Below are 24,362 nucleotides of genomic sequence, written 5' to 3' on the forward strand. Positions count from 1 at the left end.
CGGCGACGGACCATCATGGGAACTCAGCATTGCAACTATAGAGATTGAATTCCAGGGTTTTACGGGGGGAGACTTTTTCTCGGAAGCAATGATGCAGAGACAATGACTGTTAACCGTCAGTCAGCCCTGGCTGTCCGGAGGGTTGTAAAAATAATGAACAAGCGCCATCGAATTAAGTCGAACATGAATGAGTTAACATTCTTCTAGGACTGGAGAGCGAATGAATAAAGGCGTTATTTGAATTTGAAAGAGTTCAGTTGCAAACGACTACCACTGTGTCCTGATATGACAACGGCTATGTAAGTGTACATTGTTGGTTGCGCCGCTCAATTTTTGAGTACGTGGATAAGACAATAGACTTTCTCCTCCCAGAGGTACCTTCAGGAAAGCCTCCCGAGCTTCGGAGAATTAGGCAGGCGGTTGGCGTCTTATGGCCGGATACCACATGGTCTATGTTTGCTTGCCCAGGACAGCACTTATCCGTTACCGATTGTACGATTTTCGATCGGATTAGGAGCTAGTACAATAACCGACATTTTTGTTTGCATTCCAGGACCTTAGGGTCCCGCTATCCAGGTATATTTCCGCCAACTTCAACTGCTGCCCAACACCAATGGCCTTCGAACCACAGTTGAAGCCCAGAGTCTGCCTGTTTCACAACACCTATTCAGATGGAGCAGGGGATATTCCCACAGACATTTATGCGTAAGGTAACAGCTCAAGAAGACTGACACAAATCCTAGCTCTATGAATATCCAGCCATTGCCTAAATTTCTGTCACGAACGCTTTTCGCCGCAACGCCGAAAGACGGAGGTGCAGCAGATGATGATGACGCAGATGTAATGACTCACGAGTAATCGGCCGCACATGTCCTGGTGGGTTTGCGAGGCTATCTTGACGGCTCATACTATCGTAGCTCATGCCTTCCGCTGGCGGTTGTAGTTGTGGAAATTGATGAACTGTGCCCCCCTAGCTCGGAGAACAATAGACAGCATGCTTCCCAACAATAGGATGACAGCCTCGGCAAAGTGGTTCATATCACCATGCAATGCTACCCGAGAGTTAGTACTGCTTGTTAGATATGAAGATATCACAATGGGAAATTATTTGATGCTACTGAGCCAAGGAAAAAGGTGGGCAGTGTCACTCAAATTGTTTGTATCATGTTCCTTGACATCCTATTTCTGCACCGTTGGCCTAGCTAGTTACTCATGCCTGCATTGTATGATATGGGTCTTGGCTTTCTCAACAGGCGGTGTTCTTTCCTTGTTTAGTATGGCTCCGCTACAGTTGTAAGCCCTTCAAGTTTCGGTTCGCTGTCCCTCCAATTCGACTAGAATGTATATATGACAGTGCTACTTCTTCCGTGAGGTTCAAATGTCATACTTACCACTCAAACCACCTCCACAGCCTCGACTTTTTGCCACTCGCTCCTGTCGCCTCCCTCTCAGGAAGTACACATGGTTTGACAGCAGTCACCTGTGACATTCACAACTCAATTGTCTGCTTAAATTTGGAGTAGCCTTGTACCTGACACCAACCCAAACTCAGTATGGATTCAGAAACTCAAAGTATGCAGGCTCAATACCTGGCTGTACCTACAACCCTCAGCTCTTTATCAACGTGCAAAGAAAATGAGTCTTGCTATATAGAGGAGCCACCAGCCTACTCAACTGCAACTCAGTCGACCATAATCGACAATATTGCTACCTATTTCGCTCGCCAAACTGTAGCACACGACATTGGTGATCAAACACTTGAAAGTATCCCATACTCACAGTTGCCGGATACTGGGGCAATGACAGAAGATAGCCATGACGAACTGTCACCGATCTCGCTGCGTATCTCGACACACATCAATGTGGCATGCGATGGAAACCTCGTTGTTCTACCATGCTCTCCTTCCGAGCAGGCAAACTCCATCGCAAAAGCTGACGTCGAAACTATCCAAGGAAAAGACTGGGCTACTGGACTACCCATGATTGACGAGAGTGGCCGCCCAAGACCACTGAAGTTAGATATCGACGCAGGTATAACGATCAAAGGTTCTTCCAACGTCATCGGCACAGCATCACTTATGGAAAAGATCGTCCATGGAAGAACGCAAGAAAAGAGACAGACAGCACCTTGTGTTTGTCGGAGAAGAGGCTCGTCTATACCGACTCGTCCGTCATCGCCATATCGACGGCGACGAGCATCCGAGCTTGGCCCATTAGATCAACCAAAGAGCAAGCGGGCTCGAAGTGAAGAGTAGAGATTGCTTGACCAATTTCTTGTCCCCACTTGTCCTACCCTCTTATTCCCCGTGCCTACCCAGCTACACGTTTTGGACGTGATCTGCTCTTCTCTTTAGCCCAAGTTAGGTTGGGTAACTGGAGAGGTTTCGATGGAAAAGAGTATTCCTAAAAATTGGCCATCTAATGTTACTGTCAGGGCAAAGTGACGAAGTACTAGTTGGAAGCCTATAAAACTTGTGCAGAGAAGTGAACGTCTTTGTCTATGAATAGTATTAGTGCATGAATGATGGGAGAGATCAAGTCACATCACATTGGGTGTAATGACAGTTGATAACCAGCTCTTAAAATTTTGCATCTCACACTATTAGCCCTCAAGTTGTCCGCTCCCCATATGTTTTGAGGTTGTAATTTTTATCTATTTATTTCAAGAGTAGTGTTTTCCCACGTGCTGTTCCATCGTACACCTATTCTTGAAGCGCATTCTGTGTTGTAAAACAAAAATGTTTCCTTGCCATGCTGACAATGGCACGACATTAACCAGCACTGGCATGAATAGCTAACTAAATCACTAAGGCTAGTTCGGACTATCTTGAGTTCTCTCTCTTCTTGACAGTTCCAAATGGCTGGTTGGGTCCACACCAGTTGTTGGCTCCCTGGTCAGAGGCCCTGTCCCAACCATCCGGGCACCGAATCCCTGGCTTTCGAAAAAGCATTCAACATAGTGACCATGAACTGTTTGCTTCATTTCTTTGTTCGACGATGCAAAGTGGCCCGTACACCGCCTTACCCGCGTAATAGTACCGCATCTCGCAGGCGAATGCGAAGGCGAACGAGTGTAGGATCTATTATCCCTGCCGGAAGTCTTCTCCAACAAAATCTGGAGCATCACTGGATGAGCCACTCTATCGGTAGCCGGGACCTTGTGATGATCTGACCTGCTTTGAGGCTGCTTATGGACCATGTTTACTAACTTCGAGATCCGGAATGCTGGGCGCTGGATGAATTACTTTCGGCTTAGGCAGACAGATCATGGTTTTCATTTTGCTATTACCTATTGAAGTATTGGATATAGCGAGGTGAGTACTCGGATGTTGCTATGCTTGACAAAACACTTAGGTTCCCTGACCTTGCACGGCAAGTGGCTCAGAACACATCACAAGGCTCGAAAGGTAATCGGTCTAGTTCAGTGTCTTTGAATTTAATGGCAGGCCGGTTGTTCTCTTTACTGTGTTCTCACTTTGAACTGCGTGATGAAACAGTCAACTCGGCTTCCTGGCCCCAGAAGAACCCGCCCGTTTCAGTCGAAAGAAGAACATATAGAATCCAATACATATATATATATATAGTTCTTCGAAGCTTTTCTTCTTATCATCAAAATCGCCCACATCACTATAGGCAGGGCGAGGTGTTGTTGGGGCTGAAGACTACATCGCCAGGGTATATGGGATAAATCTCATTGATTCTCGCAGTCTTCGCCCCATTCTTAGATGCCCTGGCATCAAGCATGATGGTATTTGTCAACACGCCCGTTGTACCTTCTGAGTTGATAAAGGGGACGTAGGTAAAGTTGCCCTTGGCGCCGCACACCTTGTAGGAGGCTACAATCGCGCCTCCGACGCCGTGAGCGTTTACTTCGTAGTCGGTGACGAAATCTCCAGAGGACTGGACGTAAAGACCGCTGTATGTGCGTAGGTGATTGAAGAGGAGAGAGACACGCGGCCAAGGTTCCAGGTTTACCTCGTAGTATGTGCTGACGTTGAAATCTGATTGGGCGCCTGAGTAACCAAAGTTCTTTTGATCCCAGGGTTGAAGCTTTTGCGCAGTGACTGAGGCGGCAAAGAGTGCGATGGCAGCAGAGCGAACAGACACCATTTTTACGGCAAGGAGACGGGTCAAAGTATAAGTTATGAGGGTGGGAAGAGAAAGTAGTATCTGAGATATACAGAAGGAGTTTATATAAACCGCTCGGAGACATTCACGGCTGATATTGGGGATTCTGCTCACAAGGCAGATTCATATTGTGTCCACTCATCAGGCAGAAGCGTGATCTGTGGAGTATTATGCTCGTATTGACGGATTAGTATGGCAGGGGATGGATTTTGCCCTGAATTATCCAATGACATGATCCAACTGCCGATTCGGGCTTGGGCTCTCAGAAGTTTCTGGCTCATAACCCAGGCAGGGTCTTTGGAGCTCTGAGGCGAACGTAAGCATAATGGAATGGCTCTAAGGTACAGATTTAATATGCATAGATGACCAGACTTAGCTAATGTCTTTGAGTTTAATGTGCAAGGAGTTGCTTTGATGGCGATTTTCATTGTTTTGTAAGCGGAAGTTGCAATGCTTCAGTAGTGTACCTTTCAATGTAGCCCTCAAATGTAGAGCAAACCAAGAACGTCTTGCCGAACAGCGTCAAAGCCTCGTATTGGCCGAACCGTCTCTTCTTTTGACTTTGCCAATATAGAGGCCTGATGGGAATCATGACTCAAATATCTTCAGGCCGTACCCTACCCTACATTTCAGCGGTCTTTATCTTGTCTCAGTTGCTGGTTTATCCGAACTGTTGCCTTTGGCGTCAAACTATTTTTGCTAGTCCATCCTTGCTGGGGCCCTTCATCCTGAGCTCAGCTCCAATGAACAGCTCCCTGTGGCCCAATGGGCAGCGCCGATTCCTCAGGTGGTCTCAGTCTGTCACCATTGGCGAATCACAGAGAGTTTCAGGGCCCTAGTGGCCAGCTCTACACAAAACGGGCTGCGCTAGGCGGGTCCGTCTCTATTTTCCAACCTCAATTGCGCTAGGAAGCCGCTGCCGGCTTGACATAGTCTTGACTTGCCCTGCTGGGAGAAGCCAAGCTGAGCATGCGTGAAGAGAGTTGATCCCACCTACATACCACACGGAGCACCGCGCACCATCCGCAACCCCTCTGGTACCTTGGCGTGGTGTAAGTCGCCTCAGCAGAAGGGTGCCCCGATTTACATGCAAGTAACCCCTCCCTAGATACCCTGAACCCCATTATACACGCGTACATGAAGCCCGCCGGAGGCTCTAAACCCCGTGAAAATCCTCCTCCATGGGGTTCTGTCTTTCACTTCCCTTCCCCTCCTCCACCGATATCCCCATAGTCATGGCGTCTCTTACCATCCGCAACCTTACTTCTCGGCCCGTAGCCCTCAAGCGCATCGAGCGCTTCGAGGCCGAGAAGGTTCGCACCGGGGATGTCTTTGGCAACACCCTTGGCACCATCACCTCCTTCATCAATGCGACGAACTTCACAACAAAAGAAACGGTCGCCAAGGGGGAATCCCATACGACGGAGGATGTAGACGTCCATGTTGACCCTTTCACAATTAACGCCACGGATATCCGCGCCGCAGACACGGGTGGCCAAGAGGTCATCCGGCTCCAGTTCGAAATCGAGGGCCACCGTTATGAGGTCGACGCTCCGAGCCCCTCCAATCGTACCTCTATCATGAAGAAGCTCGACGATGCGCCCCTCGAGCTTACAGCTGTTTATATACCGGCTGGCGCTTTCCTAGCCATCATGTCTTCTGCAAATCTCAATGCCTGGATGCATGAGTTGCAAGACCACTACCCGCTCTCTCTCCTCTCTGTCCCTGGCACCCACAACTCGCCAACATGCCACACAGCGCTGCCCTCGGTGCGTTGCCAGGCCGTTGGCGTCCGCGAGCAGCTTGACAACGGTGTGCGCTTCCTCGACATCCGCGTCTCCGTGAACCCAGACAACGATGACCTCGCCCTCGTGCACTCCGCTTTCCCTATTTCTCTAACGGGTAACAAATATTTCGCCGACATGCTTTCGGATATCTACGCCTACCTTGACGCTAACCCCTCTGAGACCGTCCTCATGTCTGTCAAGCGCGAGGGCACGGGCAAAGGCAACGACGAGCAACTGAGCCACTATCTGCGCGACCGCTACGTCGGCCGTGACGCTCACCGTTGGTTCATTGAACCGCGCATCCCGCATCTCGGCGACTGCCGTGGCCGCATTGTGCTGATTCGTCGCTTCGGCCTCGAAGAGTCTCTACGTGGCGAGCATGATGGTAGGGGGTGGGCCATTGACGCCCAGCACTGGCCCGACAACTGCGAGGACGGCACCGTCGGCGGCGGCCTCATCCGCGTCCAGGACTTTTACGAGATTGACCAGTCGACCAACGTCGAAAAGAAGATCAATTTCTCTCGTGGCCAGCTTGAGCGCGCAGCCGAGCAGTTCTTCCACCTCCCGGGCATGCCTGAGTTCAACGCCGACGCTCCGCCACTACCCTTCTTCGTCAACTTCTTGAGCGCCAGTAACTTCTTCAATGCCACCTGCTGGCCTGAGCGCATCGCTGCCAAGGTCAATCCCGCCGTTATCGAGTATCTTTGTATGAGCCACGGCGAGCCGGGCAAGGGCCCTCATCAGCTCAACGTGGGCGATGCGGCTACAGGCATCATTGTCACCGATTGGGTCGGGGCCAACGGCGACTGGGACTTAATCAGATGCATTGTTGGGATGAACGCACGGTTACAGCTTAAGCATTAGGCATGCAGAAACTGCGATACCAATTGGCGCAAAAAGCGAAATGACACAAATGGACAACGGATTAAACTTCACAAGCTTGCCAGAGAACGTGTTGATGCACAATATAATAAATGTCATAAATTTTTATCAAAGCTATGGAGAATATCTTTTGCAGATATAAGGAGAATCCTATAGTCGCCAATTAGCTTCTTATCTTGGCAACAACGTGCAACAGTAATAGTTGATGAAAACATTCTCAATCAGTTCTCCAAGGTGAATGGTATTTTTTTTCGTCAGGATGAACTCAGTACTAGAGCTAATATTGGGTCATCATTGAGAGGGGGTGGGCGACATGCGAAGGGAAGAAATATGACCTACCATTGGGGTATCATAGCAAAGCAATCAAGCACGAAGCGTGTCTTCCCTACCGAGCTGAGTTAGCACAGCATATACGGCGATGAAGCAAACACCAATAGCTAGGCTGCAAAACGTTAGCGATGGGGTACTATTGTAGATATACGGATCATAAATACCTCAATAGTATCAGAAAGTGTTAAGTGTGTTCATGTCCAGCAAACACCGAAGTGTAGCCAGTCAAACAGTGTGAATACTTGACAACTCATCACAATATTGAGAGTGAAGCAACCCATTGCCGCATAAAACATGGGAATAATCCAAGAAGTATTTACCTGCGTTTTCCGGTCAGCACTTCTGTAACGACCAGACATGACGCAAGCCCAATGTCCCTATTGCTTAATTGGTGACCACAATCAGGTGACGAATGATATCAACAAGAAGCTCCGGCACCCAACACCACAGGTTTTGTACGACCTGTTTGTTTCTGGCGAGGGGCACCGAAGTTCGTTTATGTCCGCCCGTTCGTTCAAATCTTCCTCATGCGTGGCGCATCGCGAAAGGGATGACAAGGGCAATGCCTCATAATAGGGAAGAGTTTCTGTATTCACCTATCCAATTGAGTTAGCACTAGTGCTTTCTAGATAAATGCAAATCAAAAGGTGTGCTTCATAGGCTCTAGATCAGACAAGGCTGAAACTATTGCACCGGATTCAACATTATGTATTCTGCATGAGGAATCCCTATGGTGTACGAAGTGTTCATCATATAGAGAGGGGTTTTGACGTGGAATGAAAAAGCTGTACACAGCTGAAAATCTGTAACATACCTTTTTGATAAGATTGACACGGGGTTCTTAGCTTCCAACTTGAAGCGACCAGGGTCCTTCCTTAGAAATCTAGGACGCGTTAACTTCTGGTCTACGCGATACAGGAGCAAAAAGATCATGCTTGAAGAAATTTGCTCAGGGTAATTCTAGAGATAATAAAAACACCATGGCGCTAGTCTGGTTCGGAATATTCAAAAAAGAACTATCATCCTCGCAAAAAGACACCAGGTTAGAAGATGGGAGAAGCGCTTACCATTAAATAATAGTGCCTGCCTGTCGCGCCAGTGCGGCATTGCAACAGACAGGCAAAGGTCACAATTGTTGACCTGATGAGAAGAAAGGGAAGTCAGTAAAGGTTGCAGAAGCTCGCTGGGAAAATTTAAAGGCAGAAGAAAAAGAAGAAGTGGGGTCCGGGCTTGGTCAAGCGAGCTAGCCGGTTATGGTTAGTATCTAGCCCCTCCCAAATCATCTGTGGCGGTGCGTCCGGAAATCTCCGTGATCAGCGAAGTGGCGAAGCCTATCTTATCGCCGCCTCCCATATAAGTGCTCCCCGCGAACACCCGTCATCCTAGGGGACCGTTACTCCTCCAGCTACTGACAACATCGAAACGATCCGGACTGCGAACGTCCCTTTCACAAACGGCCTTGTGAGCCAAGGACTCACAAACTACCAGCCAAGATGTCTGCCGCCGTGGGGAAGATATGGGCTCCAGCAGCCCTACGCTTCCTCCGCGTAGGCATCACTAAGACGACTAAAGCCATACGGACCAAACTTGCCAATGCCGCGCGTCCCGCCGCCCAAGGCGAATTTGCCTCTATTCCCATCCGCTCCACGCCAACCGGCCGTCAGCCCATTCACCCTGCCGCTCTTCTTAGACAGAAGCGAGCAGGACGTTGGTACTCGACTCAACAGAGTGTCCATAACACCGTCCGCCGATGGATCTCCACTGCCGGAGGTAACGGCAATGCCGCCCCACGATTCAACCGGGCGTCATCCCCGAGCTCAAATACATCGCGTTGTGTCGGGCGGATGACAGGACGGGCTCCATTTGCAAGTACTCTCCGACCGAACCTTACCGGCGGCGCTCTCCCACGCACCCAGGGCGGCTACAGTGTTGGTGGTGGAGCCCGGTACTTTTCGCACACCCCCGCCGCCCCGGCGCAGGTGGTCCACAATGTCTCCGTTGCCATGCGGGCCTTCTGCCTTTCCGGCCAGAAAGTGCGTTATGATGGCACGAACGCTAGGGGTGACTTTTGTTATCGTGCCGTCTCAGAACTCGAGCAGGCCGCATACGTGAAGATGATGGGCACCGCCCGTGGCAATCCAGGTGCTTTTATCGACTTCAAGCTCAACCCTACCATCACGGCCCTCAGCCCTCTGAGTGCTGCCGCCGCCGCCGGTTTTACCTCCGCTGGCGCCGCTGCCCCTGCCACTACTCTCAACGAGGAGGGTTTCCTCGATGTCCTGTCCGTCGATTTTGCTCGCGCCGTAAAGGACCTTGCTATTATTTTCGCCGACTTGAAGCGGCTTGCCCTGCTAGGCGACCTACCCATCACTATGGAAAAGGGAAGTGTGCTACGAGTGCGTTTCCCTGGTGTTGACGCTGAGACTGTTGAGCGATTGTGTGATGATTATGGTGTTCAGCGCGGTGCGGTTGGTCAAGATGCCGGCTTTGAGGCCGGCTCTGGCGTACCAATGGCACTTCGCTTCCCCTTCGCACCCGATTGTGAAGATAACAAAACAATTACTTCACCCGGGGGTTCCCTTCGGTCGCTTTCTGGTTTGGACATAGATCTGGAGGATGCATTCATCGACGAAATGGAAGAGAACCCCTGGATGTCCGACCCCGAAGGCTACGAGAGCATGTCGCCAACTCCCAAGACAAGCGAGCAATGCTCTGATGAATATGAGGGCTTGGAGGGCATCTATCGTTTTCTAGAAGAATGTGACCGTGCTAAGGGACGGTACTAAGCTCCACCTTTGTTGGGTATGATGCGGTTTGGCTTATTTGCCTTGTAAGGATCTACACTCTTTGTATACTACGGCAGGGACTATCGCCCTAGGGGCGATAAAACCCTTCGAACGACATTTCCTTTTTTCAACGTGACATATCATACGATAGGTTGCAGTCAAACTTACACTGAATTTATTCTTATTGATCAACTTCTACACCTAAAGTAGGTACCTAAGAGACTAGTTCCAATGCTAGTCCATCCCAAAATTTCCTGTGACGGGTGATATGCAGGTAATTGTAAAACACTTCGTCCACAAGCTTGCGGTATGCAATGTGCTAGAATCTCATCAGCTTGAGCAAGGCCTCTCTATCTCGCCCATGACGCTGTCTGTCTTGTTCAACCTTCTTCTGGAGTTCTGGAGAGTACTGCCCACTACCGAAAAGGGCAGCGGAAGAGCTGATAGGCTGAATAAGGTTCCCAGAAGCACTGATAACCGAAACAGATGTCTTAACCTGGGGCGTGAGAGGGAGTATCTGGGTGGCATCTTGATCTTCTTAGACCGGTTCCGCTTCTTTTGTTCCTTCTTTGGAGTGAGCATGGCAACCTCCTGGGGGCCCAGATGAGGCATATCGGTCTTCCCAGTCTTCCCAGTTTTTGAGATCACATCTTTTGCATTGGCTCCCTTGCCCACATTCTTCTCGCTCGACCCGGGCATATTGTTCATGTCTGCCTTCGGTTTTTTCTCCGCGCCTTCTACCTTCTTTGTTGTAGCGATTGCTGGTTCGGAATTCATGGTGCTGTACTTCATTAGACCCGAAAAAGGGTTGAAGGTGTATCCACTGCTGGATTTGGTATACAGGATAGGGCGATCGGATTGAATCTGTTCATGATGGGTATGCGCGACATCGGCCGCAAAATTACTATTAGAAGCGATGGATTTGTTGTCTTCAATTCCCTTCAATCCAGAATCCTCGCCATTATCTTTTTTGGTGGGAAGGGACATCTTTCTGCGGGGTCTCTTATTCTTCTTCTTGCGAGTAGCAGTAGGATCCTGTTCGTATGTGGTTTTAATGGGCTTTTGGACCAAAAAGCCCTCGTGCTTCGTCTGTATCGCGGTGTCGTTGGAAGAGCGATTCTTTACATCCGCTTCGCTGATGGCGATATATGTGGCATTCTGCGACTCCTCGTGCTTCTTAGGCTCAATGTGAACCTCTTCGTAAGAGGGAATACTGTTACTGCTCTGGCTTTCCTTTTCCTTATGTTCTTCGTTGTCCAAGGAGTCACTGGAATTCTTGTCCTTCTTCGTTTTCTTCTTCTTCTCGAAAACCTCGGCGATAGGTTTGACGAGGGTGCTCGTATCATTCTCCACCACTGCAGTCTCAATGATGGAAGAGGATTTGGACCTTCTGTGCTTGTTCTTCTTCTTCAGCCCGGGAGACAGACTGACAAGGTCGAATTGGCGATTTCCATCTTTGGCTACATTGATATTGCTAATTGTGGAAGAAGAGGACCTTTTGCGCTCCTGATTCTCTTCGGCGACCTTTCCAGCAAGATCATAAGGCCACCCCTTGTTCTGTTTCAGTGCGTTGACATTCTTGGAAGAAAAGGTCTTGGTGATTTTGTATTTCTGTCCTTTATCCTCATCGTTCGTGTCCCCATTCTCGTTCCAGTTGTGCTGCTTGGGTAACGAGGCACGATCTGCAGGAGCAACTCCCAAATTCGAGGACAGCATACCCTGTCCTATGCATTCTTTTTTCGCCTTCTTGGAAGGCGTAGAAGAGATTTCTTCTCGCTTTCTCTTGTCGCACTTGCTATCCATAGCTTTCGTGGTATTCTTGCCCTTCTAGAACACAATGTCCACGGTGTTAAGAGAGGTCTGGTCATCCATATCATCTTGGAAGGTACAGTAGCTGTCATTGCCGCTGAACGAATTCTCGGGGTTCGAAGCAGGGTGGAATGCCTCATTGTCGACATTTCGGTGTGCATTCGACTTCTTTTCTGGCGCCGATGTCTTAGTTTGACAATTAAGCTTTGCAACCATGGCCTTCATGAGGTTGACGTCGTCGGCTCTGAGATTGGAAGGGTCCAGTTTGTAAAGCTCTTCTCTTTCGTACAAGATATTGTTCTGGCGGCGCTTGAATTTCTGCTCACGAGCCTTCATGCGCTGCGAAATTTGAAGCAACTTCTGTTGCTGCTGCTGTGCATCGGAGCCATCTAACTCGGTCAGGCGCACTGTGGCTTCTAGCAACTTCTTCCCAGTCTGCGCTCTCTTATTCATCACCTTGTCAACTTCTTGAGCAATGATACGACGGTCGTCTTGATCGAAAGGCCTAGGCAAGTTGAGACCGTCGCTCTTCTCGAGCTGTGCTGGCTCTAAAGGCGTCATGTTATTGGCCTTGGGTCAAGGTTGGATGCACCTTCTGGGACGTTTTATGATAATGAGGAAAAGAAGACTGATAAGGCCTTTCTGTGAGATGCAGAAGAAACAGAGAAAGAAGATAAAACTGATCAAAACAATGGTGCCTAGATGAGAAAGCCTCTGGGAGCTCTCTTAGAAACAACTGCTAAGGAAAGAGCTCCCAGGTCTAAGGTAAGGACGGCACGAACCAGGGCTATGACGGCGTCTCGGGGCTAGTAACGGCCGATAGCCGACACCAACGAAGGTATAGGGCCCTCCACCTGGTGAAATCATCAATAACCATCAGCCCATTCAAGTTAGTTTAGCAAACACAATCTTTGAAATTTACAACTAACATCACACGATCTTATTCGGATCAGTGATACGCGATCTAAATGAGGTTGATGTCGAACTAAGCCCCTCCATGAACAGGCCACTTGCCGTCTAAGATCCCGAAGTCCAGATCCGGGGTTGTCAGCATGGCTCAACTCCACCCCCACACTTGTACCTCGGCATTGGCAATTCACTTGCTCAGGAACGTTTCATTGGCACTGGATTGCTGCGGTTAGCTGGCCAAAGCTGCGCCGAGGGTAGCTTAACCAGCGCCCAGTTAAAACCACAGCGAAACCCCAGAGCTCGGCCGAGGTGCAACTTGACCAGATTCTTCTCCCTTACTTTTCCAATTGAACCTCCTTGCTTGGATTAATCATTCCCTCAATTTCTTCAAGACGTCGATTGCAAAGTCAAGATGAGCGGCCCCGGTGTTGGATTCGAGTACCCCCGCCAGGAGGTTTCCTGGGTGAAGCGCGATGTGCTCCTCTTCGCCAACACTGTTGGCTGCACCGACCAGGAGCTGCACTTCCTTTATGCAAGTCTTGCCTTTTCGCCCAACTCCCTCGATCATGCCTCCATCTAATGCTATGATAACAGGAACTACACCCGAACTTCGCCGTCTTTCCTACCTATCCTATCATCCTTCGTAGGCCTCCGCGACAAAGTATCTCAGTGCCTGCACCTCGACTGACACACCACCAGCTTTCAAGACCAACCACCAGGATGTGATTGACTTCTATGCCGCCCAAAAAGCTGTTCAAATCCCCAACGTTCCTTCGTTTGACCCCCGCCGGGTTGTCGACGGCCAGCGCAAGATTGTGCTTCACAAGCCCCTCCCCACCAGCTCGGCCGGAAAGAAGTTCGAAGTCCGAACCAAGGTCCTCGGCGTTTACGATAAGGGACGTCCAGGATCTGTTGTCGAGACCCAGACTGATCTCGTCGAGGCCGGCAGTAACGAGAACTATGCCAGTGTAATTACTAGCAGCTTTTACGTCGCCCAAGGCAACTGGGGTGGTCCCAAGGGCCCCGCGACCGAGAACTTCCCTCCGCCGAAGGACAAGAAGCCTGATGCCACTTTTGAGCACCAGACAAACAAGCAGTCGGCGCTGTTGTACCGCCTCAATGGCGATTACAACCCGCTGCATGCAACCCCCGAGCCAGGCAAGAAGATGGGCTTCCCCGGCGCCATCATGCATGGCCTGTACTCATGGAACTCAACGGCCCATGGCCTGCTGCAGGCATTCGGTGGTAGCGACCCTGCCAACATCAAGGAGTACCAGGCAAGATTCGCCAGCCCTGTTATGCCAGGCGATAAGCTAGTGACGGATGCCTGGAGGACTGGTGAGGTCAAGGATGGCTGGGAAGAGATCCGCTTCCAGACCAAAGTTGAGGGAGGCAAGGTCGTCCTGAGCAACGGTCGTGCCCTGATCAAGGTTGTGGGGCCTACCAAGTCGAAGCTGTAAATACCTTAATGAGTGTACGCTTGACATATGTTTTATCGACAGTTTAAATTCATTTTTGGCGGTATTATGCAAGTAACGCGTAGTTTTATCGATTTTTTGATATATATTTTTTAATCGTTGTCCATGTATGAGTGCGCCTGGCGCGCTGTGAAAACGTCGGTACTAACAATTGTGGTCTCCTGGGATCCCTCCAGCTCACTTCCACTATGCCAAAATTGTTGCCTGCACACCGTAGCGATACAACTAGGGTCCAGGATATGCCCTTTGGCAGCTGATCGGATAATCGGTGACATCGACTCACCAAAAATCGAGAAGAATGGCATCCAATAGTTACGTTGGTCAGAGACGGTCCTATGATGGCGCTCTCTGTACAGTCCGCTATATAGGCTCAGTCGCTGGCACCTCAGGCACATGGCTCGGGGTGGAATGGGATGACTCCGGACGTGGAAAACACGATGGCCAACACAAGGACGTCAGATATTTCACCTGTGCTCAACCTCTCCCCTCCTGTCAGTCACGCATAATTTCTTATCGTTTCATTAGGCCTTTCCAAATCCCCCACCGCCGCTTCATTTGTGCGACCAACTCGCCCCGCAGACGCGCCACAGAGCTTCGTGGCCGCACTGAACGGTAAGTATGCCTCTGAAGCCGCGGCCGAGCGCGAGCCTGAGATTCAAATCGTCTTCTTTGGCAAGAAGCCCGCTGAAGAGGTTGGCTTCGACAAAATCCGGCGACAGCTTGCGCGCGTCGAGGACCTGACCATTGTGATCCTTGACGGGACCTGCATTGCCGTTGACGTCGCGCCTGGGGACAAGGGTGTCAAGGAGACGAGTCCGCTCATCATCGAGCTAGACTTGAGCAGGAACCTGTTTGAAGAGTTTATACAGGTCGTTCGGATATGTCAGGAGTTAGTTAGCCTGAGGAGTCTAAGGCTCAAGTATGTTCCGTCAACCATGTCCGCCCTGCCAAATATGACAGTGCTAACGCGCGTTTAGTGGTAACCGCTTTAGAATTATTGAAGATGAGGAGACAAAGGCGTTCACGAACGTCAATGAGCTGGAACTCGAAGAAACCTTGTTGAGTTGGAAGCCTCTTGTCGACATCTCACGCAAGCTTCCATCTCTGGCCACGTTGAGCTGTAGCTTGAATCAACTTTCGGCGCTCCCGAACATCCCACTCGGTCACCTCGTCGACACCCTCACAACTCTGACTCTAGAATTCAACGAGTTCACCTCCTTCTCAGATCTTTCATCTCTTTCAGCCCTCAACTCCCTTCGAAACCTTCATCTTAAAGGCAACAACATCTCCGCCATCTCTTCAACTTCAGGTCAGGCGCCCGTCTTCCCGACAAGCCTCCAATATCTCGATATCTCTTATAATGCCGTCACAAATTGGTTCTTCGTCGATGCGCTCCCCTCGTCCTTCCCAGGTCTCACTGCCCTCCGGTTTGCACATAATCCCATTTATGAGCGCCCCGATCCTGGCGGCGCAGGTGGCGGCGGAAACCAGACCAAGTCTACAGATGAGGCATATATGCTGACCATTGGGCGTTTGGGCTGCCTTAAGGCTCTTAATTTCACCTCTATCTCAACCTCGGACCGTTCTAATGCTGAAATGTTTTACCTCTCTCGTATCGCGAAACAGCTTGCCTCCGTCCCCGAGGCAGCAGAACCTGAGGTTCTCGCCCAGCATGCCCGGTACGCAGAGCTCTGCGCCATTTATGGCGCCCCAGATATCATTCGCCGAGATGAAATAAACCCTACTTACCTCGAGGCGCGCCTTATTACCGTGCATTTTTCCTATCTCGCCTCAGAGCTCAAAGGCACGCAACAACCAACAACGAAAACGATTTCCCTTCCAAAATCCTCAGACATATATGGTGTCAAGGGAATTGCCGGCAGATTGTTTGGCAAGGAACCTCTCCGGTTGCGCTTGGTCTGGGAGACGGGTGAATGGGACCCCGTGGCTGGATTTGATGAGGACGAAGACGCGGATGACAGCAACGACGAAGAGGACGCCGCCTTCACTACCGGGAGTGGCGGTGAGGCGGAAGCAAACACGGTGCAGGAGACTAAGGGCGGCAGATGGGTAAAGAGGGAGGTTGAACTCAAGGATGGGCCCAGGCAATTAGGCTTCTGTGTAGATGGGCTGGATGTCAAAATTCGGGTGGAGGACAGGTGAGCAAGTGAGCAAGTAGGAAATTCAAGTCGGATGGTACGGGTATGGTTTGAGTGATTGCTACGGAAGGCTACATCCAGTCTGTTTGATGCGTATAATTCTGCGTGTCCACTTTTGTTTGTTCTATCCATAACATCGAAAACGGATGCACGCATACTTCCGCAGATAGCCAGAAAAGTCCATACCCGTATTACTTTGCTGAGTACAAACGAAAAACATAGAAAGAGAGGCTGACGTCTCGTATTTCTCTGGTCTGGGTGTGCTAAAAAGAAGTATGTTTTAACATCAAATCTCTCCAGCATTTGCATCCCCGAGCGAAGTGTCTCTCAGGTGTGATACTTCAATTTCTTTATTCATTTGACAACATGACCTCCAAGTATAACAAGACTGATTCAGCACACCCGCCTAATCAGGGTAAGAGAGGACTCTTCCAGTCCATGCACAACCCACAAAACGATGGAGTTCCGGCTAAAGACAACTGGCCCGGTGTTCCATGGCCGGAGCACTTCATCATCCGCAAAGGAGTCAACCAAAGCACTTTAGTACCTTTGATACCAGTTGACCTGCTGCCAAGCTACGTCGAAATCGTCGGGCTGCCCCGGGACATGACTATCAGAGAGACAGTTGGCATGTCCAACCTTGGCGAATTCACCAAACCGCCAGGCCATTTCCAACTGCACTTTATGTCGCCGTCTGAATACCAGTATGGAAATCGAGTATGTGAAGACAAGGATCCTCTGGCAACAATAATGGTACAGTCGGAAGAAGAACAGAAGCCTCTGGCAGTGAAGTAGGTTTTTACCCGGCCTTGTTAAGCATGTTGACTGACCCGTTACAGGTGCCCAAGCTCTCCTGGGATTGCCCATTACATTGTTCCAACTGCAACCGTCAAGACTGGCCAGCCAGCTCAAGCTCCGACTCGGGCTCCTCCTCCCGTGATACCGCTGCCTCCTCGCCGTGTCCTTGACTGGGCGGATGACACGGAGTCGGCCTCAACCGAAGACTTCTCGGGAGCTGAGTACTCCTCCGCTTCCACCAATGAGAATAGCAGCAAGCGGCGACCGGATCTGCAAATGGAGAAGAACACGGCCACGGGTAGCGAGAAGGATTGCATGGGCCAAACTGCTACGGCGACTGCCGTTTACCATCCTACCCTCAACCGGTCAGCTTCGGCACCGGTTGCGACTCCGGCTCAAATCAACGCTAATTACAGTAGCGACAACACTGCCGGTAACAAAAAGGGTGTCAAAGCTGGCAAACCTAAAGCCTCACGCCCTGCTGGCAGTCTCTGCCGGCATTGGTGCCAAACGGGACAATGTAGTTTCGGCAGGGACTGCCGATACACACATCAGATGCCCATCACCCTCGAGGGGCTGGTTGACGTGGGCCTCGCGGAGTTGCCTGCCTGGTGGCGTAAAGCGGCAGGATTACCTGTTGCAGGCACCATTGACGTCCGTATCTTCTCTGCCACTTACCCCTCCGCTACCGCCGTTGTTGTCGAGGGCGGGAGAAGCGGAAAGAAAAGTCCGAGTATTGCATCGACTGGGGCATCTATGATGATTGCCACGCAACAGTCCAAAAAGGCCCGGATGAGGGTCGAGAAGGAAAGGAAGATGGCAGAGGAGGTCCATTCCGTTCGGCTTCAGGTAGAGAAAGCTCAGGCAACTGCATCCTCTGTGACTGTAGAGAAGGAAAATGGTAAAAGAAGGATCGACCCTGTTTTCATGCATATGAAAGGAGAAAGTGCTCGGCAACAAGCTGTCATTGAGAAGCTGGTTGATATATGATTTACTCAGTTGTTTGAGCAACCATCTTTCACGGAATTGATAGAACAAAGCCCTACGTTATCGGCCGAACCTGGTTATCGATTTAACCTGACTTTAAACTTGTCTTCGGAATTTCAAAAGCATCCACTACTTCAGGTTTAGAGACCAATATCGTTACACAGCCGAAAGTACGGACTTAGGCTTGGTGATTAATTCTGCAAAAAAATTGGCGAGAATGTCGAAAGGTGACTTATGGCACTCGTTGCGGTTACGTAGTGCAAATATGCCGTCATCAAGTTCTGCGGGATGAGCATTAGCAGATAACCGGTCGCCCCAGATGCTTTGTGATACTACGTGGCGGTTTGTTGGTACTGACACCGCAGTCAAGGGGAATGAATGTACACCGGACGTCGCGCCCGAGAGACCTCCGGAAGGATTAAAGATCTGACATGGCTACTGCCGACCGCTTCTGAAAGATAGTGCAATTAAAAGGACATCGGGTGGGAGGCGGCGTTAGGTGATCGGCGCTAGTAGCTGGCGAGTACATTAAACCCAGGCTGACGGATTGGTGAGCTGCTCACAATTCCGACCGGTCGGGAATGGACGAACGTGTACGTCTAACTCCGGCGGGCTAACCCCGGCACCTCCAATCAGAATCGATTGGTACAACTGTTGCGGACACGATAGAGCTGATGCCAGGAACAGGCTCTCATATCGTCATGATTTGAGGTACTGTATCAATAGAATTGGGTGCTTGACGGTGGTCCGACTTAGCCCTCTTGCTGGATATATCGGTGATATCATTTTACTGTGTCCCAGATTATTATATATACAACCTAATCTCTCCACCAAGCCTATCCTTTCCATTAGACACCAACCCACATCAATTCTACCAATTTAGTGAACACCACGTCAACCCCGCAGTACACGATAAGTCACACTGACACTCGTCCACCTACATCACAAACACAACAAATTACCAACACCAGCAGCATGGTTCAGATCACCGGACAAGAAATCGGCCAAATCGGCTACGGCCTTATGGGCTTCACCTGGCGAGCGAAGCCTGTTCCTGATGAGCAGGCTTTCGAGGCGATGCGTGCCGCCCTTCAAAACGGAAACAACTTCTGGAATGGCGGGGAGTTCTATGGAACCCCAGAGTCCAACAGCATGACCCTCCTGGAGCGCTACTTTGCCAAGTACCCCGAGGACGCCGACAAAGTCGTCCTCAGCATGAAGGGCGGTGTCAATGTTAAGAACCTACACCCTGACGGTAGCCCCGAAGGGGTTCGTCGCTCCCTTGACAACATCATTTCCCAGCTCAAAGGTCGCAAGAAGGTTGACGTTTTTGAGTGCGCTCGTCGCGACCCAAACGTCCCTCTTGAGGTCACCTTTGGAGTCATTCAGAAGGAGTACATCGACACAGGAAAGCTTGGCGGTATCAGTCTGTCAGAGGTGTCTGCCGCGACAATCCACGAAGCCGTTAAGCACGCCAAGATCGCCGCCGTCGAGGTTGAGCTCAGCCTCTTCTCGACAGATGTGCTTACAAACGGCATCGCCGCAGCGTGCGCGCAGTACAACATCCCGCTGGTCGCTTACTCGCCCATCGGCAGAGGTCTGCTGACCGGTGAAATCACGAAATTAGAGGATATCCCCGAGGGCGACTTCCGTCGTTTCATGCCTCGCTTCCAGCCCGAAAACTTTCCAATCAACCTCCAGCTCGTACAGCAAATTAAGGACCTGGCCCAAAAGAAGGGCGTCACGCCTGCTCAGCTTGCCATCAGCTGGACAATTGCCGTCTCGAAAAAGCCCGGCATGCCCGTGATTATTCCCATCCCTGGAGCCACAACAGCGGCAAGAGTCAATGAGAATGCGAAGTTAGTGGATTTTACTGAGGGGGAGCTAGCAGAGATTGACGCGACGCTGGCCAAATTTGAGATTGCTGGTGACCGCTACCCTGCCGGTGCACCCATCAACACTTAAGGAACTACGTAGACTGTTTGTTTCTATCTTTTTCGCAAAGGTTAGCTCGGGTTCTTTCGTATAGATCGAGAATATTAAATAGTTGCTTAGTAGCGTGGCTCAGTGTTGCATAAAGCAAAGATTTTATCCACATGACGACCTTGCGGCCTTTAGCATTGCAGAATTCTTATTTGCTCATCATATGCCATTTGTGTGTGAAAAATAAGGAAAATTGCAACTTACCATTTACATTGACAGACCTGACAGCAAGCTTAAATACTTAAACTTGCTGAAAGCGCTGGGATGGCATTTGAATGATGATAAAGTAGAGTGAAGAAAAATCCGCCAGATCTCGGCTAAATCAACCTTTATTCGGAGGATGACTAAGCCAATCGCCGTTGAAATCCTTTGGTGGGTATGAGTGGAGAATTTCGGACGTCCTTTGCTTCCCTTACGTTAAAGGAAGGGATTCATACAGTTCATTTATGGCATTTGTACAAGAAGAATGGCAGATTTCCATCTAGTAAATTGGCATGCTTGATGCTGACCACAGTATCAGGGTATACAGGAATGCGCCTTTTACCAACAAATCGAATAATAGTGACTCCCTTCTTAAGAGTACACACAAAGTCCAAGGAATCGACTCTACACCATTGCGCCACTTAGACCGTGTGCCTCAACCCTATTGACCAGCTTCTTCACATTCGTCCACTCCTCTGCCTTCAGATCGTCCCTGCCGCCGAGACCGGAGGCGACTTCAAACACTGTCAGCACTCCATCGATACCTCCAGTAGCAAGACGCTTGCCCTCAGATGGCTCCCAAGCGACCTTGTTCAAGCTCTTCGCCAGCATGGTCCTACCATCCTTACGCGTGCTCGGGGATATTCTCGCTACCGGCTCCTCAGTCTCAACTGTGATGTCCCAAAGTTCGAGCCATCCTGCTCCGTCTACAAGAGCAAAAACACTTGGTTTGATTGGCGACCATTGAGCGTCGTAGACGACGTCTTCGCGGACAAAGTCGATGAGAGGAGAAACAGTTGGTTCTCCACCAGCGGTCGATGTCGCGGCAGGCGCGCGGACCTTCCACAGGCGAACACTCCAGTCCAAGGAAGACGAGAGAACCAGGTCGCCGAGATCCACAGGGCCTCGAGCCGGATGGAAATCAACCGACATAACCGGTGCCGTATGGCCTTTATAACTGACTCTAGCATCTACCCCCGCCTTTGCACCTGCCCGGTCATATCTGTGGCAAGGGAAGATAGTGCCCTCCTCGCTACCAACTAGGAAAAAAGTGGGATCTGTTTGTGGGAATGCCAAACATGTAGGGCTGACGTCGTCTAATTTGTATCCTGGAGGTGCTTTCAGCTCCAATAGCTCTTGTGGCTGAGCAAACACGTCCATGCTCCAGCCGCAGACAACACCATCTGTCGAAGTTGAGATGATATTATTTGCGTTCTGTGTACCAACAATATCGACAGAATAAATGGGATGCGTGTGACCGTAGCCTGTGAGGGGCGTTTTTTGGACAGGTGCTGATTTCGCTCTCATGTCCCACAGAAGTACTTGACCACTGTAAGTTCCGCCAATTATGAGATTTTGGTGATACGGTGAAAATTTAGCAGTGAGAACATCGGACTGGGCATGGAAAACGTATTCTGGTCTGTCACGCAGAGCCAAACTCCATACCTGGACCAAACCATCAGGTTCATGCGGCGCAGTAGGGTTTTTCGTGTATGACGCCAGCATCAGCTCGGAATGATGATGTGAGAAGTCGATGCTGCTGATCATTCGCTTCTTGGACCATCTCTCGTCGAAAAACTGAGCCACTTCCTTCACCCTCCGCCGGCCCTTACCACCAACGTTACCGCTATCGTCGTCCTCGTCGTCCACATCTTGGCCCTGGAGGGCGTAGTCGGTGAGAATATCATACTCCTGATCTAAAGCCCTTTCTATGACCTTCGTGGACTTCTCTAGGAAGTCCGCAAAGTCGGGAGCGCCTGTAACGGCTTCGAGTTCCTCAGTCGTCAGCTTGCGCATAGGATAGTTCGCCTTGGCAGGCATATCCTGGGGAAGGACGCCGTCCTTGAGCAAATCCAACGACGCCTTCAGCTCCTCCTCTACCTCCTTCCTGATGTCCTGCCTCAACTCCTCTTCCCTATCGCGCTGTCTTCTGCTTAACCGCTTGTTGGGTGTAGACGTTACTGGAAGGTCTTCATCTTCAGAGAGTGACTGAGCCCTGGGTCGGCTAGGTGGGGTCCATTCTTCGGCGGTCTGCACTCCTTTGCTGTAAGAGTGCACTTCCTTCACAGGAGACGGTGGGCATTCGTATATCGTCTTGAGAGGAGCAGTTGTCAGGCTCAGCTGAACTGGTGCCGCAGCCAGAGCTGGAGCAAGAGGTGGTAGGCCATTTGTGGTAGTCGTGAACTCCGAAGCTGCTTCCGTGCTTAACTCTCCTGCACTCAGAACGCTATTCGGCCGGCTGCCCCTACGAGCCGGTGACGCAGCCCCGCCAGTGGTAGATCCAGGTCGGCTTTCCCCCACCAGACTGTTGATCAATGTCTCGATATCGCGGCGGTTCTCGGCTCGGCCTGGGATGGGCGACACTAACTGTATGTGCATCAGCAAGCTGCACCGGTAGGGAGATTGTTTTAACCAACATCGCCAGGGCTTCCTGTGCTCTGCCGGCTTGCAGTAGCCTGGCTTGCACGAAGCTCTCTTTGCCGCTTCAACTCCGCAAGTTTCGCCTTCTTCGCTAAGATTTCATCTCGTCTCTGTTGCATTTTGTCCTCTCCTTATTCCCATTGCGGGACTCGCCGACTAAGAGTGACGAAGATCGTGGGGGAAGGCCCGACTGTTAGGAAAAGGGATGAAAATCGGGCATAAACTGGGAGGTTGTTTGCTTAAGTACGCGAGAGACAGCTTCTGTTGACAATCTGCCCGGGACGAATGTTTGAAAGGTAGCGTCGGTTGTTTGATGGGGATTACTTTCTCAATGCGCGTGTTGTCCTCCACGATTCCAGAAGGACCCCTGGGCCCTGTTCCAAGGTACCTTGGGTGCCAACAGATTGCAGAGAGGTACTTACTTTAGCTGACCCTGTATTAAAGTTGATCTCTACAAGCAGTACCTCAATAGCTCAGCAGGCATTTCCACCATGAGCACACTAACCTTGCAAGGCAAATTAATGCACGTGATTGAACCGGATCGGCAAAGGACCGGCAAAACCTACCCTGCCATTGGAGCCAAAGTACCTAGACAGCCGCTGTAAGCTTCCCGCCAGCAAGCAGACTGGCCGCTGAGCCGCTGGCCACTAGCCTGCTGCTGGCCTGGCATCCCCCGTCCGAGCTCCAGAGGCCCGGAGTGACCTGACGGCCAACCAGTGGAAAATCTGCGAGTTTTCCCGAGCATATTTTCAAAACTTCACACCTTGCGTCCCTAACGTAATTCCCTCGACAGAGCTCCGAATAGGGTCAATTGGCAGCCATTGTCAACCCGCGCACTGTCCTTTCCATCTCTCGCTCCCATCCGAAAGCAGTCGCGAAATCCAGGCAATTGCCCCCAATGTCTTCCTCAGGAGTTAACGTACGTCCCGCTTGCCGCCCTCTTCCTCGCCTTCGGCTGCATCCCACGATGCGAGAGCCCAGCCATCTGTTCCTCCCTAAGCCGATGAAGCACCCATCACCACGCGACCGACTCCAAACTCGAATATCATCACACGATTAGAAAAACATTAGCTGATTGATGGATTCTTATAGGTGCTCCGCTACACGGCCCTTGGCCTGGGTATTTTCTACGGCTTCACACACCAGCGATCCATCACGGCAAGCCAGAAGGCCGCCGCCGCCCAGAAGGAGTATGAGCGCAAGGAGAAGTTGATAGAGCAGGCTAAGGCCGAGTTCGCGAAGAAGAACTCGCCCGTCAAGGCGGCGGATGCTGGAGGTACGTATTCCTTGCCTCAAAAGGGCGCCCCAGTCGCGGGATAGCGTAATTCCTACGCGACGCCCTCAACAAATGCAACAGCAGAACTTGCAAAACTAATGCACTTTAAAGTCAACCAAGACCCCATGGACCCCAACTTCGACCTTGAGGCTTTCTTCAACAATCTGGTGAAGCAGAACCCGTGAAGTGGAGGGAATTTGTGAGGGGGGACGGCTTGCACAACGGATAGACGGGGTCAGGATCGGGGATACGCCTGCGCAAAAAGAACACGAATAGTCCTACCAAGGGGCAAATAATTTGGTCTTTCGGCAGCAGTAGGTGAATGGTTGGCACCACACCCGACGTCACTGCATAGACATTTTCCTTACGCCTCTGTTTACCGGATGTACATGTGTACAATACGCTCTACTAGATGACAATTCCAAGGA

At 50.7% G+C, this 24,362-nt stretch overlaps 11 protein-coding genes across 11 annotated transcripts; 7 read left to right on the forward strand and 4 right to left on the reverse strand.

The window, feature by feature from the left end:
- Positions 1-1,553: 1,553 nt before the first annotated feature.
- CTRU02_208693 (uncharacterized protein) lies at positions 1,554-2,255 on the forward strand (the record flags this gene model as incomplete). Its single annotated transcript, XM_036724890.1, has 1 exon — positions 1,554-2,255. The coding sequence occupies one exon, from the start codon at positions 1,554-1,556 to the stop codon at positions 2,253-2,255; it is 702 nt and encodes a 233-aa protein (XP_036583522.1).
- A 1,372-nt stretch (positions 2,256-3,627) lies between these two features.
- On the reverse strand, positions 3,628-4,110 carry CTRU02_208694 (uncharacterized protein; the record flags this gene model as incomplete). The annotated part of the gene is made up of 1 exon (XM_036724889.1): positions 3,628-4,110. The coding sequence occupies one exon, from the start codon at positions 4,108-4,110 to the stop codon at positions 3,628-3,630; it is 483 nt and encodes a 160-aa protein (XP_036583521.1).
- A 1,199-nt stretch (positions 4,111-5,309) lies between these two features.
- On the forward strand, positions 5,310-6,779 carry CTRU02_208695 (phosphatidylinositol phospholipase c; the record flags this gene model as incomplete). Its single annotated transcript, XM_036724888.2, has 1 exon — positions 5,310-6,779. The coding sequence occupies one exon, from the start codon at positions 5,310-5,312 to the stop codon at positions 6,777-6,779; it is 1,470 nt and encodes a 489-aa protein (XP_036583520.2).
- A 1,841-nt stretch (positions 6,780-8,620) lies between these two features.
- Positions 8,621-9,913, forward strand: CTRU02_208696 (casein kinase II beta 2 subunit; the record flags this gene model as incomplete). The annotated part of the gene is made up of 1 exon (XM_036724887.1): positions 8,621-9,913. The coding sequence occupies one exon, from the start codon at positions 8,621-8,623 to the stop codon at positions 9,911-9,913; it is 1,293 nt and encodes a 430-aa protein (XP_036583519.1).
- Positions 9,914-10,243: 330 nt separating this feature from the next.
- CTRU02_208697 (uncharacterized protein) lies at positions 10,244-11,629 on the reverse strand (the record flags this gene model as incomplete). The annotated part of the gene is made up of 1 exon (XM_036724886.2): positions 10,244-11,629. One exon carries the CDS (start codon positions 11,627-11,629, stop codon positions 10,244-10,246), a length of 1,386 nt encoding a protein of 461 aa, XP_036583518.2.
- A 111-nt stretch (positions 11,630-11,740) lies between these two features.
- CTRU02_208698 (uncharacterized protein) lies at positions 11,741-12,283 on the reverse strand (the record flags this gene model as incomplete). Its single annotated transcript, XM_036724885.1, has 1 exon — positions 11,741-12,283. The coding sequence occupies one exon, from the start codon at positions 12,281-12,283 to the stop codon at positions 11,741-11,743; it is 543 nt and encodes a 180-aa protein (XP_036583517.1).
- Positions 12,284-13,043: 760 nt separating this feature from the next.
- On the forward strand, positions 13,044-16,272 carry CTRU02_208699 (CAP-Gly domain-containing protein; the record flags this gene model as incomplete). The annotated part of the gene is made up of 5 exons (XM_036724883.2): positions 13,044-13,167; positions 13,316-14,044; positions 14,478-14,579; positions 14,635-15,028; positions 15,087-16,272. 5 exons carry the CDS (start codon positions 13,044-13,046, stop codon positions 16,270-16,272), a joined length of 2,535 nt encoding a protein of 844 aa, XP_036583515.2.
- A 362-nt stretch (positions 16,273-16,634) lies between these two features.
- On the forward strand, positions 16,635-18,056 carry CTRU02_208700 (zinc finger DNA-binding protein; the record flags this gene model as incomplete). The annotated part of the gene is made up of 2 exons (XM_070205125.1): positions 16,635-17,059; positions 17,108-18,056. 2 exons carry the CDS (start codon positions 16,635-16,637, stop codon positions 18,054-18,056), a joined length of 1,374 nt encoding a protein of 457 aa, XP_070061200.1.
- Positions 18,057-19,028: 972 nt separating this feature from the next.
- On the forward strand, positions 19,029-20,018 carry CTRU02_208702 (pyridoxal reductase; the record flags this gene model as incomplete). The annotated part of the gene is made up of 1 exon (XM_070205126.1): positions 19,029-20,018. The coding sequence occupies one exon, from the start codon at positions 19,029-19,031 to the stop codon at positions 20,016-20,018; it is 990 nt and encodes a 329-aa protein (XP_070061201.1).
- A 624-nt stretch (positions 20,019-20,642) lies between these two features.
- Positions 20,643-22,777, reverse strand: CTRU02_208701 (cytoplasmic dynein 1 intermediate chain 2; the record flags this gene model as incomplete). The annotated part of the gene is made up of 2 exons (XM_036724881.1): positions 20,643-22,604; positions 22,655-22,777. 2 exons carry the CDS (start codon positions 22,775-22,777, stop codon positions 20,643-20,645), a joined length of 2,085 nt encoding a protein of 694 aa, XP_036583513.1.
- A 779-nt stretch (positions 22,778-23,556) lies between these two features.
- CTRU02_208703 (mitochondrial f0 subunit e) lies at positions 23,557-24,119 on the forward strand (the record flags this gene model as incomplete). Its single annotated transcript, XM_036724880.1, has 3 exons — positions 23,557-23,577; positions 23,751-23,934; positions 24,046-24,119. 3 exons carry the CDS (start codon positions 23,557-23,559, stop codon positions 24,117-24,119), a joined length of 279 nt encoding a protein of 92 aa, XP_036583512.1.
- Between the last annotated feature and the right edge of the window lie 243 nt (positions 24,120-24,362).

Source organism: Colletotrichum truncatum (assembly GCF_014235925.2).
Source record: "Colletotrichum truncatum strain CMES1059 chromosome Unknown Contig_0005, whole genome shotgun sequence".
NCBI classification, from domain to species: domain Eukaryota; kingdom Fungi; phylum Ascomycota; class Sordariomycetes; order Glomerellales; family Glomerellaceae; genus Colletotrichum; species Colletotrichum truncatum.